The 19,705-nt window shown below is 41.6% G+C and overlaps 1 protein-coding gene across 2 annotated transcripts in view; it reads left to right on the forward strand.

Annotated features, from left to right (window-relative positions):
* The window catches only part of Atg4c (autophagy related 4C cysteine peptidase), a 73,187-nt gene that overhangs the window by 46,854 nt on the left and 6,628 nt on the right, over nt 1–19,705 (forward strand). Inside the window, exon 11 of one of the 2 annotated variants that reach the window (XM_031377922.1) lies at nt 15,274–16,597. The exons of the other annotated variant lie outside the window; for it this stretch is intronic. Coding sequence (XP_031233782.1) covers nt 15,274–15,441 — 168 coding nt within the window. The 3' untranslated portion in view covers nt 15,442–16,597. Of the gene's footprint in view, nt 1–15,273; nt 16,598–19,705 lie in introns of those variants that run through there. 2 annotated transcript variants of the gene reach the window in all.

Here is a 19,705-nt window from a genome sequence, read left to right on the forward strand (position 1 = left end):
CCCAGTGTACATACTGGGCAGGGTCTCTGTCCTCTGACCATCTGAGCAGAACCCTGAAGGTTGTGCTCCGGAGACTTCAATTCTACCAAAGCAATCTTTTACACTAGACTTGGAAAACTACCTGTAAGTTAATCCAGGGTGTGATACCTTATATTTTCATGTGACACTAAAGACAAACACACATACGTGTGTGTGTGTGTGTGTGTGTGTGTGTGTGTGTGTGTGATCTCCCTTCATGTTAGAAAACATTGTGGGTATAGAGAACATGTTTTCCCCTTTCATGTATTTGTACAAAATAGTTTAAGTTATAAATGATGAAAAGAAGCGTGTTCATTAATCATGCAGAGCTAACATACATGGGGAGCAGCGAAGGCCGTGTAGGAGTGTCTGCGGCCTAGGAAACTCTGAGCTAGGAAGTAGCACAGTGTGAGTGACACTGGAAACGTACGTTGACATAATATTGTAGAGAAGCGTGAATGTCAGGCTGGAGCAGCACATTAATAATGTATTTTATGCCATTAAAATTTAAATTTCAAGCATATAGACATATGAAGAAAAATGCCTGTATTCTAGCACCGAGCTTATGAAAAATTACACATATACTATAATTGGTTATAAACCCAGTGTAAGTGGCTCTCTCCCTGGCTGCATTCCTTTTCTTACTTGTTACTGGTAACTTATGTATTAGATCAGCCCATCACACCCATTTTGATACATCTATAAACATCATATGCTACTTTGTATGTTATCTAGGTTCTCAGTCCATGTTATTTTGTTGATGGTCATTTAGCTTGTTTCTAAGAACCTAAAATTGTTTGTTTACTTATTTATTTATTTATTTATTCTAATTGTTATCTAGGTTCTCAGTCCATGTTATTTTGTTGATAGTCATTTAGCTTGTTTCTAAGAACCTAAAATTGTTTATTTCAAGTTTTAGTTACAAATAATATTCTATTACTTGTATTTTCTTTTTAAAAGTTATTTATTTATTTGTTTGTTTTTCAGGACAGGGCTTCTTTGTGTAGCCCTGGCAGTCCTGGAACTAGCTCTGTAGACTAGGCTGACCTTGACCTCACAAAGATCTGCCTGCCTCTGCCTCCTGAGTGCTGGGATTTAAAGGCATGCACCACCGCATCCTCTCTAGAGTTACTTATTTTTGTGTATTTGGGTGTTTTACCTGCAAGTATTTAAGTGTCTATCACATGTGCTGCAGTGCCTATGAAGGCCAGAAGAGGGCATCAGATCCCCTGGGAGTGGAGTTACAGATGGCGCTCCCATGTAGGTGCTAGGAATTGAAGCCAGGCTCTGTGCAAATGCTTTAATCACGGAGCCACCTGTTCAGCCCTATACACAGTGTTTTAAAGAGTATTCCTGTGCATATCTAGTTCTCCACAACTGCATTAGATATACTCTGAACATCAGAGTAGAGATGCTGGGCATAGGAGTGTGTGGTTCTGTTTGCCTCTTGTGTTCAAATGCTGTCCAGAGTAATCCTAAAGGCAGTATGCAAGAATTCCCAACGAACGCCTCATGTGATGACGCTTGAGATTGCCTGACTGAAAATTTATAAAGAGTCTGCTAGATAGAGTTAGTATCAGTTTGTATTTTAATCTGTATTTCTCTGATGGATAGTTGACCACCTAGATGATGGTGAATTCATCTAGTCAAGAGTCATTTGAATGCTTTACAACTCCTGATCTACAGAACTCCTCAAAGGCCATGATCCCATGGAGCCACACCCACTGATCTAACCTCAGTTTCCCTCTTCATGTCCTAACAGGAATTTAACACCCAGTTCCCTTTGCACAGTCAGGTTTGCTGAAGATGAATTTGTAGAAGCTGCTGATTTCCCAAGACTTGATGTGGTAGCTCTCTTTTAACCCTGTCTCTGGTCGTTCTGTCATCTACTATCCCTCCCTCCTTTCCTCCCTTACATTTTTTATGTCCTTTATTTTCCTATATGCTTTTTAACTTATTATTGAAAGCTAACTGATTGCCATGATTCAAATCTCAGGTGTTCCTCACAGGCTCATGTGCATGTGCACCTGAGCCTCAGCTGGTGACAGTGTTGGTAGCAGAGGTACAGAAACTTTAGGAGACGAGCCCTGGCTTGTGGGGTGGGGTCACCAGGGGTGGGAGGCTTCAGGGGTTTCTGGCCCCATGCTTTTTCCTGGTTCAGCCTCCTCGTACACCCGTGCCACCACAAGCAGAGCTGTTCATACCTCCATGCCTTCCCACCCCGATGAACTGAAACTATGAACCCCAATCAGCCTTACAGTGTATCTTAGTTAGTGTTTGTATTGTTGTGAAGAGATACCATGACCAAGGCAACTCTTATAAGGACAACAGTTAATTGGGGCTGGCTTACAGGTTCATCCCTTTATCATCAAGGCAGGAACATGGCAGCATCCAGGTAGGCGTGGTTTGGGAGGAGCTGAGAGTTCTAAGTCTTCATTTGAAGGCTGCTAGGAGAAGACTGGCTCCCATGTGGTTAGGAGGAGGGTCTCATTGCCTACCCCCACAGTGATATACTTCCTCTATCAAGGCCACACCTACTCTAACAGGGCCACACCTCCTGACAGAGCCATACCTGGGCCAAGCACATTCAAACCACCACACAGTGCATTTGCCAGATGTTTGTCACAGCGATGAGTCATGTCAATATAAGAGCAAGAGGATCAGGATGCTGGGCCATCACAGTGGCTCAGTAAATAAGGGGGCCTCCTGCCAGGTCTGATGGCCTGAGTTAGATTGTGGGGTAAGTCCCCACCTGCGGGGATAGAATGCTGTTTCTTCTTTATATTTTCTTGCTCTTAGTTTTATATATTGTGGCAATATCATTAATTTATGTACAATTTTGGTTATTAGGTCTTACTCTTTAATCGAATCTATTGATTGACTAAAATTTTTTCTATTGATAGATTACAATTTTTTATTAGATTTACTTATTTTATCTTATATGTGACTGTTTATTGGCTGTATGATGTGTTTCCCCTGGACTTGTTTGGTGCCTGAGAAGGTCAGAAGAGGGAGTCAGATGCCCTGGAACTGAAGTTACAGATGGCTGTGAGCCTCCATGTGGGTACTAGGAATCAAACCTGGGTCATCTGGAAGAGCAACAAATGCTCTAAACCACTGAGTCATCTCTTTAGCCCCTGGATTGATTTTTTTTTTGTTTGTTTGTTTTTTGTTTTTGTTTTTTTAGGTTCTGATGAATCTTCAGCTGGCCTTGAAACTATGTAGCTGAGGCTAGCCTGGTATTTATTCTCTCCCTTTCCCTTTCCTTCCTTTCCTTCCTCCCCCCTCAAATTATCATATTTATTATTTACGTGAGTTTATTATTTGTGTGTGTGTGTCCATGTGTAGGTCAGAAGACATCTTGTAGGGGTCAGCTCGTCCCTTCTCCCACATGGATTCCCACAACCTAACTCACTGTCAGACCTGGCCACAGGCCCTCTTACCCACTGAGCCATTTTGAAGGCCCAAGTTCCTGATTCTCTTGCTTCATTGGGGTTACAGACCTGCACCACCTCGCCTGGCCCAACTGAATCATTTACAGTTATATAATTACAATTGCTTCCTCTCTCTCTGGTAGCATTTCCTGCCTTATGTCAGTTGCTGTGCTTCGCTGTCTAGAATCTGAGTCTGTTAGGATTCCAAATTCCTTGTGTTGTAGTGAGTGGTACCTTCTGGTGCCTCTGTTCCTTCTTTCTCACGCTGCTTCTGCCTGGGGTCATTTTGTGTCGCTCTCAATTGTTTCCGTGGTTATTTCTTGTAGTGCTTTTTGTTGATGAATGAATACTGTTTTTTTGTTGTCTATGTCTTTATTTTGCATCCATTTAAAAAAGACAGAAATTTTAAAGAAGAGTTAAAAATGTAATGCAGTTAACTTTGGCCCGGAACCACGCGTGAGTAATTGCTAGTGCGATGCCCCATTATGCTTGAAGAACTGAGTGCGCAGCTCTTACCAACAAGGACTTTCCAGCAGAGGCTCAGTCCAGCTGTTCCTCAGGGAAGTTTATCACATGAGCCTCTGGGCTCTAGAAGATACCACAAGGCATCTATGCATATTGAATCTGCCTTAATCTAGAGGCGTTTACCATCTTCCATGACTCTCACTTTATCTTGTACTTTTAAAGATGACCAGATTTGCTTTAAACAAACAAACAAACAAACAAACAAAAAACCCAAACAAACCAAAAACCAAGACATGTTTGGTAGTTTCATAGCTTGTCCCTCATGGTGGGTTTACCTGGTGTTTCCTCATGATTTTCAGGTCCCCTTTTCAGGTCTTACACCTTTCAGGTCAGGTGACTTATACCAGGTGACACAGAATACTGTCTTCCTACTGAATTGGAGTGGCTGGCACATGATTTCAACTTGTCCCTCTGCTGGTTCCTAACCTCCATCACTTAAGGTGATGTCTACTGCCTCAGTGCACTTAGTAGGCCCTGTGCGGAACCATGTTTTGCCCAGCTCCACCTACTGGCTTCAGAGGCGAATTGCCTTGGAGGTTTTACTTTCATGGGACCTAGGGCTCTTCAGGTTCTCCCTCCTTAGCATGGACGCTTCTGGATTGCTTCCAGAAGCTTGTCAATGGTGCTTTTATCTTTTTTATCCATCCTTACGGTTGCTCTTGGTGATGGAGTTATTTTGTCACTGCTGTTTTATCAGCCTTTCCTAACAAAGGGTATTTATAAAGTGGCTTTTAGCTATTTTTTTTTAAAGCAGTAAGACTTGACTATAAAATAAAAAGACCTATTTTAAAAATCGTAAAATTATTTTTATTTTTTTATTTCACTAGAATTCTGCCACAGGTACTATGTATAGAAGGAGACCTGTTACGTTTTATCTGCTACCCATCCAAAGGAATGTGGACACTAAAGTAAATTATAAAAGTGCTAAATCGAAGCAGAGCAATTGAGAGGGAATTTGGTTGTCCTATAAATCAGCAACGCCATCTCTACAGGTCCTGCCCTCCAACTGGGCCTTTCTCCACCTCACCCCCTGTGTGTGCCGCACTGGCATCTCTCATCATCTCCCACCCAGTGTGAGCATTGAGTGGTATCCTCTGACCTTTCCCATCACTCTGGCCCATCACGACATCTTCCTGGAAATGTCTGCCCTCGTTTCTTAACAGTCGCCTCGCTGTAGTCTGTTGCCAGCATACCCGCCACAGTGGTCTTATTTAGCATGTGATTAAGGGGCCGGAGAGACAGCTCCGTGGTTAAGAGCACCGGCCGCGCTTCTAGAGGAACTGGGTCTGAGCCCCAACACCCATGAGGTGGCTCACAACCCTTTGCAAGTCCAGTTTGGAGGAATCTGATGTTGTCTTCTGGCTTGCATGGCCACTGTGTGCATGCAGTGCACAAGACAGACAGACATGCGAAATACCCATTCCTATAAAATAATGAAATAAATTAAAAATGTGATTAAGATTGTGTGAGTAACTTCTCATTCATACCTTCATAGCTTCTTTCCAACCTATTCAGAGTCAACGCTCAAACCTATACTAACTTATAAAGCCTTATGGGGCCCAAGAGGGATCCCCGCTTCCTCCGCCATCAGCCCCGGACCTCACCTTCTGCCCTCTTCTGCCCAGCTCTCTCGTCCAATCACAGTTGGCTGACCCTCTCCCTGCTCCTGCCTTGCTCTGTGAGTAGAATTCCCTCTCAACAGATGCAGATGCGCTCATCTTCCTTACTTTGCCTCTTCCAGGTCTTTATTCACGCTCTCTGCTTAGACTCGTAGATGTCTGTGCACAGTCGCCTCCCTCCTGCTTTGTCTCCTTACTGCCTGTCCTTCATTTTACGCGTGTGTAACTCGTCTGTGTGCATTCTTCCACTTCAGGCGTGCACGTGTCTTTTCTACTGCGGTGTTACCTTGGCAAAGTTATGGAATTTATAGTTGAATTACCAGTGCTAAGGAATGCTTGTCACACTCTAGGGGTCAGTAAATATTTGTTGAACGAAAGACTGAGTTAAAGAGGCTTTGTTCAAAGGTTTTCCTGTAAGTTAACAAAGAGCTCAATGACTGAACTCTATAGAGAGTCTTCAGTAAAACATGTACACCTATGCCAGTGTTATTTTCCTTAAATTTCTATGGCCTTATCTTAATATTTTTTTTTTAAAGATTTTATTTCATTTTTATGTGTATGAGTACACTGTAGCTGTACAGATGACTGTGTTCGATCATGTGTGTGGCTGCTTTTGATCTCAGGACCTCTGCTCAGGCTCGCTCCGGCCCCGCTCGCTCCGGCCGGCTCTCTCTGGCATAATTTTCTGCAGCTGTCATCAGATGCACCAGAAGAAGGCGTCCGATCTCATTGTGGGTGGTTGTGAGCCACCATGTGGTTGCTGGGATCCGAACTCAGGACCTTCGGAAGAGCAGTCAGTGCTCTTACCCGCTGAGCCATCTCGCCAGCCCCCATATTTTTTTGTTTTATTTTATTATTATTATTTTTTTCAAGACAGGGTTTCCCTGTTGTAGCCCTGGCTGTCCTGGAACTCACTCTGTAGACCAGGCTGGCCTCGAACTCAGAAATCTGCCTGCCTCTGCCTCCCAAGTGCTGGGATTAAAGGCGTGCACCACCACGGAATCAGGACCTGGGTTCAATTCCCAGCATCCACATGGCAACTTATAATTGTCTGTAACTCCAGTCCCAGGAGATCTGGCACTCTCTTCTGCTCCAAGGGATCCTGCATGCATGTGAGGCATATAACTCAAAGAAGCACACGAACACACACAAATAAATGATAAATCAATAAAAACTAAAAAAAGAAATTATTTCATTATAGAATAGAGGTTAACACAAAATAATTCTATGGCTAGCTATCCTCTAGCTGCAGAAGAAAGCTACATTCATGGACTCTGAGATCAGAGAGGCAATTCAATGCATGTCTGTCTAGTGTTTGTTGAGTCCTTTGCTGAGCACCCTCCATATCTCACTCTAATTGAACTTTGTAAGGTAGATACCATTATACCTCTTATACAGCTAAGGAAGTTCTGGGAAGGTCAGTAACTTTCACAAAGTCATAATTATTGGGGTTAGAGAGCTGGCTTGCAGCTTGATTCCCAGAACCCACATGATCTCTAACGTCCATCTGTAACTCCAGTTTCAGGGGGTCTGATCTCTGATCTCTGTGGGCACCAGGCATGAATGTGGTACACAGCCTTATAGACAGGCCGAACACTCATACACATAAAATAAACAAGTCTTAGGAAAAATGGTGTTAACTATTTAGTGGTGGTGCTGAGTGAGCCAAGCCCCTTCTAGCAACTCAAGGCTGCTCATCATCTCTGTCCCATCTCCTGTTTACCAAGAATTCACCTTCCCGGTCTCCTGCTTCCCTGAGGACTCACCTTCCCTGCGACAGTCTTTATTTCCAGTAGCAGAGCTCACGTTCTTGAATGTCTTTTCAAATTTCAGGTAGATCCTGTTGTTAAGCAGTTGGTGCTTTTTGTCGCTTGTTTTATATTGGGTTGGAACCTGCCTCTGGGTACCTTGTCCTCACAGAGTGAGAGAGTTAATCTGCTTTCTCTTCTCAAGTCAACGTTCCTGTCTCCTCCAGTGTCCCTTGCCCATCGCAGTCTTTGTGAGATCACTTTTGTGTTTCAGGTGCATGTTTATGATTGTATTTCCCAGAGATGCTCCTTTCTTTAGCTCTGTGATCTCCACCTGCATCCTTTTCCCTTCCAGACTTGGTGATGAGGACTCTTGATTTCTTGTGTAATCTTCAGAGGTTCATAGTTTCATTAAAAAGACAAGATTAGGCATTAACGACAAATGACTCTATATGTTTAATAAATGCCAGGATACTAATATTGTGACAATAATGGCAATAACGGTAGAGAGCCAATACGTCAGGCACCAGACAGTCTTGTAAGACCTTTATACATGTAAGCGGATTCAGTCTGCACAGGAACTCTGTTGGGTAGACGGATCTACGTCTGAGTAAGGTGAGACGGTCTGGTCAAGTAGCTCGCTCAGGCTAACACAGTTCTTAGGTATCTGGTTTAGAGCCAAGTCTGCTCAGTGCCACAGCCAACGTTAGGGGTCTTTATGCTTGACTGGATGGGTCTGTGGGGCCTTGGAGGAGTCAGTATGGTCTGGGATGGTCAGTAGAATGTCGCTGGAGCTGGAAGGATTGGTTGAAAAGAACCAGGAAAGAAGTATGAGGAAGAACCAGAAAATACTGTGAGGAGAAGCTCCAGGAAGAGTGTCGTGAGCCTCTACTGACATGGTTTATTACCTTAGTGTCATTTGGGTCTCAGCCTGGCCCTTTCTGACCACAGACCCTGAAGATGTGCTTATTAGCACATGGCCCTGCTTGACCTTCACCACAAGCTCCTCCTCCGTGAATGGCGCATAAGCACTAGGCACTTGTTTAATCTCCATCTCTTTTCCTCTTACAGGAAGGATCTTGGTTGTGCTTATGGTGTCATTGTGCTCACTCACTCCTGTTCCTGGGGTCTCAGTCATGTAGATACACTTTGGGTAGTGAAGCCGGAGGGGTGGGTGCGGACTAGGACTTCAGGGATGTTTCACTGATGAGATGGGAGATAGATGCAATGTTGTTTCTCTCCTATCCACTTCCCCTACCCTGAAGGCAAACTAAACATCTGGGACATTAGACATCTCACTGTAATTAGGAGAGGGAGGCCAGGGGATTATAGAGACTGTCTTTTAATGTCCACTAAACAATCCAAGTTTAAAAAAAAAAGACTTCTTGTTGATAAAACAGTTCCTATTATTTAAAGCCTTTGTTAATTGTTCGTTTTGTTTTGCTTTGTTTTATATCTGTCATTTGCAACAACTCCACTTCTAATTAACAGAAATTCTTGAAGGGAGCTAATTTGGGGAGAAAGAAATTGTTCTACTCTATTATGATTGATTTGGTCAAAACCCAGCTCTGTCAGTTCGCTGTAGCCTTGAAACCATGGAGAGGCCGCCTGATCCTTCAGTGTTCACCACCTCATCTGCACACATGGCTAGTAACAATGCTTGACGGAGAAATAGCTGAAGCTGAGGGCAATGATGTATATTTTTAAAGATTTATTTATTATGTATGCAATGTTCTGCCTGTATGCATGCCTGTGCACCAGAAGAGGGAACCACATCTCATTATAGATGGTTGTGAGCCACCACAGCCTCTATAATGGTTGCTGAGAACTGAACTCAGGACCTCCAGAAGAGCATCTGGTGCTCTTAACCGCTGAGCCAGCTCTCCAGCCTGCAGATAATAGTTTTAAGGGGGCGAATGTAGAATGTGCTAATATATAGGAGAGATGAAGGGTCAATTTTCTATCTGTGTTTGGGTTGTGGAACTAGATGGAGACAGTAAGCGAATAGTTATTCAAAAAACACTGGGAAGTGAGGTGCTGTAGGACCAAAGGGAATGATGCTTAAGATCCAGGGTGATCTTTGTCATGGAAACAAGGTGAGGATAAGAGCTAATAACAGGTTGTTCCTTTGAGAGCTAGAAGAATGGGTGGGACTTACAATTGAGTGTCAGGAGACAGATGTGAGGGAGTTAACTGCACGTGCAGCCTTAACGCAGTTCAACAGCGGGGGCTTGTATAGTAACAAAGAATTCATGTTCCATATGTGCCTATTTTATTCTGTGTGTGTGGACATTTCACCTGCATATATCTGTGTATCATGTGTGCTTGCTGCCTGTAGAAGCCAGAGAGGTATCAGGAGTTTTCAGATGGTTGTGAGCCACTATGTGGATGCTTGGAATCAATCCCTGGTCCTCCATAAGAGCAACTAGTGCTCCTATCCACTGAACCATCTCTCCAGCTACTCTTTCATAGTTACCTGCCTGCCTATCTGCCTATCTGTCTATCTGTCTGTCTGTCTATCTATCTATCTATCTATCTATCTATCTATCTATCTATCTATCTATCTATCTATCTTCTATTATTATTATTATTTAACTAATCTATTTATCATCTATTATCTATCATCTATTTGTCTATCTATATCTATGTATATGTTCATATGTTCATATGTCCATATATTTACTTTTAGTTATGACATTTTAAGACAGTATCCTGTTATATTCAGTTCAGGCTAGCATCCAACTCCTGATCCTCCTGGGTACTTGGGAGTGTGTCACACTTATGGGTGTGTGTCACCATTTCTGGCTCACAGTATATGACAGTCCATATTGTACATTTGCACGTCACTGAAAGGGTGTGCATAAAGTATTAAGACTGACATACTTTAAACAACTGAAAGGCTTTTCAAGGTGATTTTGACATATTTTATTTTTTGTGTGTTTGGCCAGCTTTAGAATGTGACCAGCGCATATGCTGTCGCTCAGTACAGCGGCCATGGAGGGCATCAGTAGAGTGCGTGCTCTGGACTAGCATGGTTTTACGTGCTTGGTGGTGGGCAGTAGCAGAAAGGGCTCTGGCATGAGGAAAGCCATCATTCCCTTGCTTTATTACATCCCCCTAACTAGCTTTAGGATGAAATAAATTCCTCAACTTTGTCCTCTAGATTTTTCCTGTCTAAATTCTGAGGCCTGTCAACCCAGTACACAGATAAAGTATGACTGTATTTCTTTCCTGTAAAGGTAAGATAAGAAATCTATTATTTGCTTTTCAGGTCATAAAGCAGCTTCAGCATGCATTTCGCTATGCTGTGAGAACAGAGTAGAATTTAGATTGCCCAAGTCCCATTTCGAAATTGCTTGTGCTTTTGTAAACTAATTTATCTTAAAAGTTCAAAAATGAGATTTTTCTTAATTTATGGACAAAGCACATGCTTAAAAGTTTAGAAAATCATACACACATCAATAGAAAAAAAAGCTCATTATTAATTTTCCCATCTAGAGACATGTGTTAATATTTTCATTATATTTGCTTCTAGAGTTTTATAAATAGATTTATATCTTGTTTTTAAAGATATAGGATAGGGCTAGGAGAAGGTTCAGCAGGTGAGGGTGTCTTGAAGAGACCACGACAATTTAAAATCCATTCTTAGTACCCACGTAGCTAAAGCAAAGCATCGACTCCAGCTAGTTTTCTTCTGACCTCCATAGGTGCACACACAATATATAATAAGTTTGTGAAAGATTATATAATAAATGTTTGGGTCCTGGAGAGATGGCTCAGCAGTTAAGGGTGCTTGCTGCTCTTCCAGAGGACCTGAGTTCAGGCTGTTCACGAGCACTAGTGACTCCAGCTTCAGGGGATCTAATGCCCTCTTCTGCTCCTTACCTGCACTTGTACACTCATGGCATATACATGCACACACATGGCACACACATATACAAACACACAGCATATACATACACAAACACAGCATACACATGTATACACACATGAAATAGATACACTCAACACACACATGGCACACATATACACACAGCATTTATATGTACATATAAAAGCAAACCTAAAAAGGTTATAGAATAAACATTTCCCTAAATCATTAATTAATTGACCTGTGTTTTACTTTGAATAGTGTTAAGCTAGTGGTATTTTGTCTCTAATTTGGAATTTTTAAACATAGGTTTTATATTATCCACTTTGGAAAATCCCAAGATTTGACAACATTGCCACGATTCTAATTAGAATGTCAGATTTTCTTTTTTAATTCAGGATTGATTTTTAAAAAAATGTATTTATAATTTTTATTTATGTATCTGTGTGGGTGCCCACCACGGACAAAAGAGGACATTGGATCCTCTGGAGTTGGGTTTATAGGTGGTTGTGAGCCACCTGATGTGAGTGCTGGGAGCCAAACCTGGGTCCTCTAGAAGATTATCAAGTGCTCTTAACCACTGAGCCATCTCTCCAGCCCCAAAGTTTCAAGCTAGTAGTTTTTTATATTCTTAAAGATGTCTCGCTGTGGCACTCCTCACTATGGGAAGTATCTGGAAAGTCTGTTGACAGGCTGTTGGGGACACATGAACTGATAATGAGCTGTTGATGTCGTCACCTTCTGTGGCTGTAGTCATTTGAGCCCTTTGCTTCTGAAAGTGTCGACTTAGAAAAGAGTGAGCTAGACAGTTTACAAATCCCCCTTTGGCGCTCCAGTTTTTATTTGTCTGGAAAAGACATCTTAGCTGCTCTACCATGTTAATGTGCTGGTAAGTTTTTCACTTGGCTTCGTCTTCTAGCCAACTCTCCATTATAGTGCATTTAATAGGCTGAGTAATCTTTAACGGTTAGCTTTGGCTTCGTAACAAAACTGAGCAGGAAAGTGCCCACATGTGCCCCTCCCCACTATCAGTCAGCCCTCGCCCCCGCCCCTGCCCCTGGGGAGTGTATTTGTTACCAGGATGCTCAGATTGACACCTTGCTATTGTCCCAAGTCTGGAGTTTTAAGATTTACTCTGTCTGCTGTATATTCTATGGCTTTTGACAGACATATTGAGACACATGCCATTATAATATCATAAACAATAGTGTAACTGTCAGAACATTCTCTCTGTTATGCCTGTCCATCCTTTGTCCTCTTAGACACTGATCTTACTGTGGCCATCATTTTCCTTTTCGCAAACGTCTCACAGCCAAGGCCATCTAGTGCGCAGTCTCGTTAGACTGGCCTCTTCCACGTGGTGACATACATTTTGAAGCTCTCACATGTGCTTTCATGGCTCACTTCTTTTCAGTGTTCCATTTCCTGGATCACCAGAGTTCATCTGTTCTCTCTGTAAGCAACAACAGCATCATCTTGAATACCTCCAGGTCTTGACACTGTGTGGAAGAACCTGATATGACCATGCATGCTGGGTTTTTAAAGAGGTGCATTCATTTTTATTTTATGTCTGTGAGTGCTTCTCTACATGGATGCTTGTGCATGACATGTGTTCCTGATGCCTGTGGAAGTGAACGGGTGTTGGAGCCTGTGAAACTTGAGTTACCCGTAGTTGAAGATGCCGTGTGGTTACTGGGAACTAAACTCGGGTCTTCTGCAGGAGCAGCCACTGCCATTCACTGCCCTTCACTGCCGAGTCACCTCTCCAATCATAACCTTCAGGTTTTATGTGGGCATTGAGTTTTAACTAATTTGGATAAGCCTTCATTTTTAATTTTAATGTGTATGGGTGTTTCTCCACATGTGTGCCCAATGGAAGGCAGAAAGGGGGCATCAGGTCTCCTGGAACTGGAGTTATAGATGGTTCTGAGCTGCTGTGTGGGCCAGTGCTCTAAACTGCTGAGATTTTTCCCCAGGCCCCTGATAAGCCTCTTGTCTTCTTCTCAGATGTCTGGTTCTCATTTGGGAATCTTTAGTGTTATTCTTAAATAAACTCAGAAAGATTTGCCACTGACAGTTCTCAAAGCTGAAACCAACAGGTTTTATATAGGAGGCCTTAGATTGCATGATGGGAGGTACAGTTTTCAAAGAGTAAAGGTTTTCTTTCTGACACTTCCCCTGGGGTGCAGATTTAACTGATAAGTGACGAGCATCTCCGACATAGCTAACAAACCCAAATGGCTCCTTTCTGATCTTGAAAGGAAAGCTGGAAGATTCTGACGTTAGCTGTGCTTTGCTGATCTGAAGGCAATATGATATGGATACTTGCCCATTGGATACTGGACTTTACAAGAGACAGGAGACGGATGTGAAGTGACAGGCAGGTCTGGCCTGTATCCCGGCTGTTGGCTGGAGGAAGAAGGTTCCTCAGATGCAATCCTTTCTGTCTCTTGACCTTTATTTCTATATTTTTGCCCATCTCCTCTTGTTCTATAGAATACAAATCAAATAAATTAGAACAATAAAAAAAGAAGCCTGAAATGAATTACAAGATCTGGTTTTATCAACTAATGTTTTTAGTACTTGGTTGTTTTAAAAATGGTTTGTTTCCACGCAGCCACAAAGAAAAACATGTGAATTATGTTAACTGTCTCATTGAAATGTTTTTTAACATTGTTTCTTTTGCAAGAGCTACTTATTTAAGCCAGGTTTCAAGAGAATCTACAAATGTAATGTATGCATACATGTGTGCTTGTGTGTATATGATGAATCTACATGTGATAACAAGCCATATTTAACTGATGATTAGTGATGTGTATATGTACAGTTGATGTTCTCTCAGCCTTTTCTGTGTAGTTTGAGTGTTGCAGAGTTTTAATGGTCCTTATTTAAAACAAAATTTTGGTTTCTGCTTGGCCTGTTGGCACCGGTAACCCCAGCTTTTGGGAGGCAGAAGCAGTGAAGTTGTGGCAAGTCTGGGGACATAGTTACATCTTGTCTCAAAAACAAAAAAGAGAAACTTTTTTTTGTCCAAACATTCTTCAGAGAAAGTTTTCTATTCATTTTTATGAACATGGTTTATATTTTAATAGAATTTATTTAACAGAAAGATTTAAAAATTTTCAAATATACTTGAATCTACAATTTATAAACATGTATATTATGTAATTGTTACAGGTCTCCAACAAGATTTTAGGGGCTGCTGTTTTTGTAAGGAGGCAATTTGTCATTACTGAACAAGAGATCACTCTTTTATGTTGACTAGATTAAAGCAGAAGTATTTTAGTCAAAAATTTTAGTATAGAAATCTTTGAAAAGACCAGACCTATTTTGTACATTTTTATATATTTTTAAAAACTGTAGGTATGCACATGCCATTGTATACATGTGAAAATCAGAGGACAACTAGTAAGAATTAATTCTCTCTTTCCATCACATGGGTGCCAGGTACTGAACTCAGTTTGTCAGGCTTGGTGGCAAGCATCTTTACCCACTGAGCCCTCTCACTGGCCCTCAAACTGAATATTTAAAAGAGCTTTATATTACTGCTTTTCATCTTTTAAAGACAAGTCTGAAGTAGGGAATTGGCTGCCTTAGACTCTCTCCTAGAAGATAAGGGAAAGTCATTTGCCCAAGGTCACTTTGAGGTAGTTGCAGACCTGGGCCTTCTGACTCGGTGCCACACTGCTTTTACGTGTGTTACCTTACCGAGCAATCCTTCACAACATTTCACCACCATTTTGTCACATTTTAGTTACTTGCAAAAGAAAGGTAAATATGAGTTAGTTCTTCAGCATGACTACAGAATAATGGGACTGGAAGACTGTGGGAGACCTTGGGGTGAAGAGGACTAATAGCCCAGCTTGTATGTTTATGGGTAAGCTGTGTGGGGCCGATCAACTTTAAGCCTGTAGTCAGGACAGTTAAAACAGCAGCACAGGACGAGCACAAGAGAGAAAGGAACAGGACAGGGTCAAGGCTACACGCTTAGCTGTGTCACTCGGCCCTACTATGCACACTTGCATCCGGCGAATGATTCATTGTGCTGTCTCTTGCAGATGTTGAAAATTTCCTCTAAGGAGAAATATCCATTATTTACTTTTGTAAATGGCCATTCCAGAGACTTTGACTTTACATCTACTGCAGCCAGTGAAGGAGACCTTTTCTCAGAAGATGAAAAGAAGAATTTCAAAAGATTTAGCACAGAAGAGTTTGTCCTCCTTTAAAGGCGAAGATGTCTGTGACGTTTGTGCTTATGAGAAGCACTTGAGCACAGCAGAGTTGAGGACAGCGGCAGACAAGTGAGCTGGAGACCCTAACCGAGCACGTCCCTCTAACAGTGCGCATTTGAAAATACCCAGACTTTAAAGGAATTTTTCTGAATACCTTTTCTAAATGACTTGACGGCTCTTGCTTTCCAGTGATAAATAACAAGTGATTCTGGTTGCATTCCTGTTTCCCAAAGATGTGCTAACGGAACACTACATTAAGTGAAAGCCTTTGGGTCCCCAGCATTTTCTACCTGAGCCCATTGGTCCCCTGAAGGTTTTATGATACATGTTTCCTCAAAGATTCGGATCGCCAAATTACTTTTAAAAGCTTCACTTTGTATTAATGGCAGGAGACTGGAGCTTCAGAGTACCCAACCTCCTGCTCTTAACATAACCAGAGGATGTTTTGGGTTTATGTCTCTGGATAATGAAATGGACATATAAAATTATGTAAGCAGGACTTTAAGGCAATACTTACCAATATGATTTTATAGCAGCTACTCTTTATGCATTCTGCAGAGTCTTCTATGAGAACAAAACATTTGTTTTCCTCTTCCTTCCTTCCTCCCTCCCTTCCTTCCTTTGTTCCTTCTTTCCTTCCTTCCTTCCTTCCTTCCTTCCTTCCTTCCTTCCTTCCTTTCTTCCTCTTTCTTCTTCCTTTCAGGACTGGATCTGGAGATTGAACCCAGGGCCTTGTATATGATAGGCAGGTGTTCTACCTCTGAGCTGTCCTAAAATATTGATTTTCTCCACATATTTAAAAGTTAAAATTTCAGTAGTATCTATATTTATTTTAATTAGGTAAAGGAAATTACAGAGTTGTTGTAGCTTTTGCTTCCTATCTTAAAAGTGAAATTTTATGGAAATCCAATGTATTACTTAATTTTTAACTCAAATGATGAATATAAGAAAAATATGGATGCTTTCTGCTTTTCCTGTTTGTATAAAATGATGTCATGGCATTTAGGAGCTGAGACTATGTACAGGTTAAATTGCCTTAAGTGTGCTGTGAGTTTACTTAAAGACAAACTTGTGATATAAGAGTATAAGAGTTATTACCAAGGCAGGATTATAAAACAAATACTTTAATTAAAAACATGAGAACATAAGACACTTTTGTTTTGATTTTAATGCTGGGATCATTTTAATTCATTGAAAAATTTTTTTTAATCTTGGATGAACTCTATTTTTTTCTGATGTATAGAAATAAGGCTGTTGCCCAGGAAGCAGGGATTTAACTATTTTACCAAGCTCTTGTGTTTCAGTGTTGAATGATGACGTAAAGACACAGAAGTTTGTACCATGTGTAGATACTGACCTCTTTTACCAGAGAATTCCTCTGTTCACAGATGCAAGTAAAGCCACAACAGGGGCTTCAGTAAGTCTCAAGAGTGAAAACAAGTTTGACATTTCCCGTTGAGGATGGTTTATTGAATTGAGGCAGTCTAAAATCTAAATTTTCCCTTTGCCCCGATAAACCTGGACAAATTAAGTTCAATACTAATTTTCCTAGAATGTCAAAGCAGCAGAAGAAAGAGAAGCCAGGAGTCTGCTGGGATTCATATGCTTCACTCTCCTTAGCCAGGACACTGCTCCCAGCAGCCACAGGAGGACGTAGACCCAGACCTCCATGCGCCACTGGCTGTGAGTGTTCCCATGGAAGAACCCTAAAAAAAGCTTGTCACAGTTGAAGCTCATCACTTTCCTAGCTTTTAAAAAGGTAATATTAAAGTAGAATATTGGAGTGAGGCACAATTCTACCTGGGGAATGGTAAGGAGAGAGGAGGTAGCACACCGTTGATGTTAAATTGTGTTTTAAAATGCTGTTTCAGGATATTGTGCAGTCAAAATAAACACATCTTACAGCACAGTCATCTACCTGACAGGGAATAAATGTCTAGAATCAGAAACTTTGAGATAAGGATATCTAAAGTTTACTCAGTATCTAAAGTATCATAGTAAAGTTACTTAGTAGCTAAAGTATCTAAAGTGTACTCAGTAGTGTGTAGGCTTGAATGAAAGTACAGGTGGGAAGTAAGAGTGGTGGGTTGATCTTGGTTATTTACTGATTTGCCCTCATCTGAGGACCAGCTGAAGCTAGGTTACTCTTTCACCAGGGAAGCAACTGCAGAACCATTAGGATCAGGACAGAAGCCCTGTACATCCTGGCCTCATACTTTCTATTGAACACAGACTCGAAGTTCTGTAAGACAGGGAGCACAGCCAAGCAGGGGGTCTTGGGTGTGCCCTCTTCCAGGGAGTGTCTAAGAGCCCAAGTTAGAGTCCTGATGGGAGAGAGTGTCCAATTAAAGATACTACATCTTACTGGTCACATTTCAGAAACGACTTTGTACAAATTTTGATAGAATGTTTAACAAAACATTCTTTATAAGGGTTGATTTTTTGGGGGGGGAGGCAGTATGTTAACCACCAGAAGGCAATTTTGAAAGTCATCCTTTACAGAATGAATGAATGAATGAATGAATGAATGAATAAGTAAATGAAAAGATCCTTTACAGTGTATTTCCAAAAAATTTTCCAGAGGTATTTCTTTTCCTGGTATTACATTAAACCAACCCCATTAAACCTGTATTAGTGAGAAGGTAGTCTCAGAAGATTAAAACTCAGATCATTCTGGAGTCCGTTAACCTTGGGATTTGCCACTATTTGTGGCAAACACAACCTTATATGCTAATTCTGACTATGGAGTGGTTGATATTAAAACAGAAAGCAACAAAATGATTTACCTGTGTAATCCATCCCATTTGGGGTCAGAAACCTACTTTTTAGTGATCTCTTTTTAGTTAACCTCTGTTATTCTGTGCCAGAAGAACACTTCTTATTCCAGTCCAAACTCAGTGTTGCAGTTTCCCCCTTCTACCTCAGAGAAGTCTCACTGCCATGGTTTATTACAGATCACCGGTGGTCAATAGCTTGTATTTGACACAGAGTGTTTTCATGCTGAAGCATTAAAAGAAAAGGAAAAAAACTATAAAGGATTTTCTAAAACCAGAAGAAACAGTTTGTGAAAATAGAATCACTAAAGGTGTTGTTATTAAAGCAGGCATGGAATGAGGCAGAAACTACATTTAAAGAACTGAGAGGACAAAACCTAGCCCTGAGACTTCATGGCAGCAGGGGCGGGAGCTGGCTCAGGGCAAGAGTGCTTGCTGTACAGTCCCACGTTTGCATCCCCAAATCCCACATGACTCAGTGTGGCTGCACACTCCTGTAACCCTGGCTCTGCCAGAAGTAGAGACAGTGGCTAGCTGAGATGGCAAGCTCCAGGTTCAGGGAGAAACCCTGTCTTGAGAGACTGTGGCTGAGAGAGACAGGGAGCAGAAACCTAGTGTCCTTCTTTGGCCTTTGCATGCGGATGCCTGAGTGTAGGCAACCCATCAGACTGCCTCCCTCCCCCACAACAAAGAAGAGCAGTTTCATGGAAAGATAAGGGATTCTTGTTTTCCATAAGAATACAAGCGTATCTTTTCCCCCAAAGCCATGTTGGGCAGCTGCAGAGGCACGCGGTTTAGAGGAGCCCTGTTCCCAGCTTGAGCTGTGCGCTTACACAGGACCTGCTTCTCACTTGGCAGTGTTCAGAGCAGATAGCTTTCTCTAGAATAGAGCAAACGGATGCAGGGGAATTAGGGCTGGGTGGGAAAGCCTGCTGCTGAGAGTAGTTAGAACAGAGGTCTCAGTGGGAGCTACTACACATGTGCATTTACATTATGTACTATATTTAATAGATATCCCAAGAGAAAGCACAGCCAACCCCTGCTGCCCGATATGTTGCTTTCATCTCTGTATGTTATGGTCACTGAAACATGGAAGCATGTCCAGTTGGTTGAGTTGGATTTTTATTTGATTGCTCTGTTTATTCTTGGTGAAGAGGCCGCCATGTGTTTAATCTCTCATGGTTTTATTTATGTGGCAGCCTTATTTTAACCTCTGGCTTGCGTGGTGTTCATTCCTGTGACCTATGGCCTGTGACCTGTGACCTATGGCCTGTGACCTGTGATTGCTTTCTAGCCACAGCCCTTTTGGCTGCTAGCCCACGTCTACATTCAGAGAGACTCTTATTTTTTGCATATAGTTTGTTCTTATAAGGACTTGAGACAGTTGAATCTGAAGGGCCCGAATAATAGATGTTTTAAAATAATAGTTTAAGAAGATTTAAAATATTATAAAAGGGAATTTAAGCTATTTAAAAATATTTGAA

This window comes from Mastomys coucha, unplaced genomic scaffold (assembly GCF_008632895.1).
Source record: "Mastomys coucha isolate ucsf_1 unplaced genomic scaffold, UCSF_Mcou_1 pScaffold18, whole genome shotgun sequence".
In the NCBI taxonomy this organism is placed as follows: domain Eukaryota; kingdom Metazoa; phylum Chordata; class Mammalia; order Rodentia; family Muridae; genus Mastomys; species Mastomys coucha.